This window comes from Eimeria mitis, genomic scaffold (genome assembly GCF_000499745.2).
Source record: "Eimeria mitis Houghton genomic scaffold, Emh_scaff3926, whole genome shotgun sequence".
Taxonomy (NCBI): domain Eukaryota; phylum Apicomplexa; class Conoidasida; order Eucoccidiorida; family Eimeriidae; genus Eimeria; species Eimeria mitis.
Window position 1 is genome coordinate 4,055 of NW_013572262.1, and position 359 is coordinate 4,413.

The window sequence follows — 359 nt, forward strand, 5'->3', positions numbered from 1 at the left end:
CAGCAGCAGCAGTATATAAAGCTAACCCTAAACCCTAAACCCTAGAAGACCAAAGAGAAACTAACTGTGAAGTTCTTTCTAGGGTAGAACATGAGGGTTTAGGGTTTAGGGTTTAGGGTTTAGGGTTTTACTTTTTAGCGAGCAGCAGAGGCAGCTGCAGCTCAAGGCTCAACGAAGTAGCAGTAACCTGATGCAGGCCACAACACATGCAAACCCTAAACCCTAAACCCTAAACCCTAAACCCCCTGTTCTGCCTTCGCCTTGTTGTTGCTGCTGTCGCTGCTCTTATTGCTGCTGTTGTTGCTGCTGCTGCTGCTGCTGCTGCTGCTGCTGCTGCTGCTGCTGCTGCTGCTGCTGCT

At 49.9% G+C, this 359-nt stretch overlaps 1 protein-coding gene across 1 annotated transcript in view; it reads right to left on the minus strand.

Moving 5' to 3' along the window:
* The window catches only part of EMH_0070880 (uncharacterized protein), a gene marked incomplete at both ends in the record, with an annotated part of 4,256 nt that overhangs the window by 3,789 nt on the left and 108 nt on the right, over window positions 1-359 (minus strand). The window contains one exon of the mRNA XM_013499028.1: window positions 243-357. Coding sequence (XP_013354482.1) covers window positions 243-357 — 115 coding nt within the window. The remainder of the gene's footprint in view (window positions 1-242; window positions 358-359) is intronic.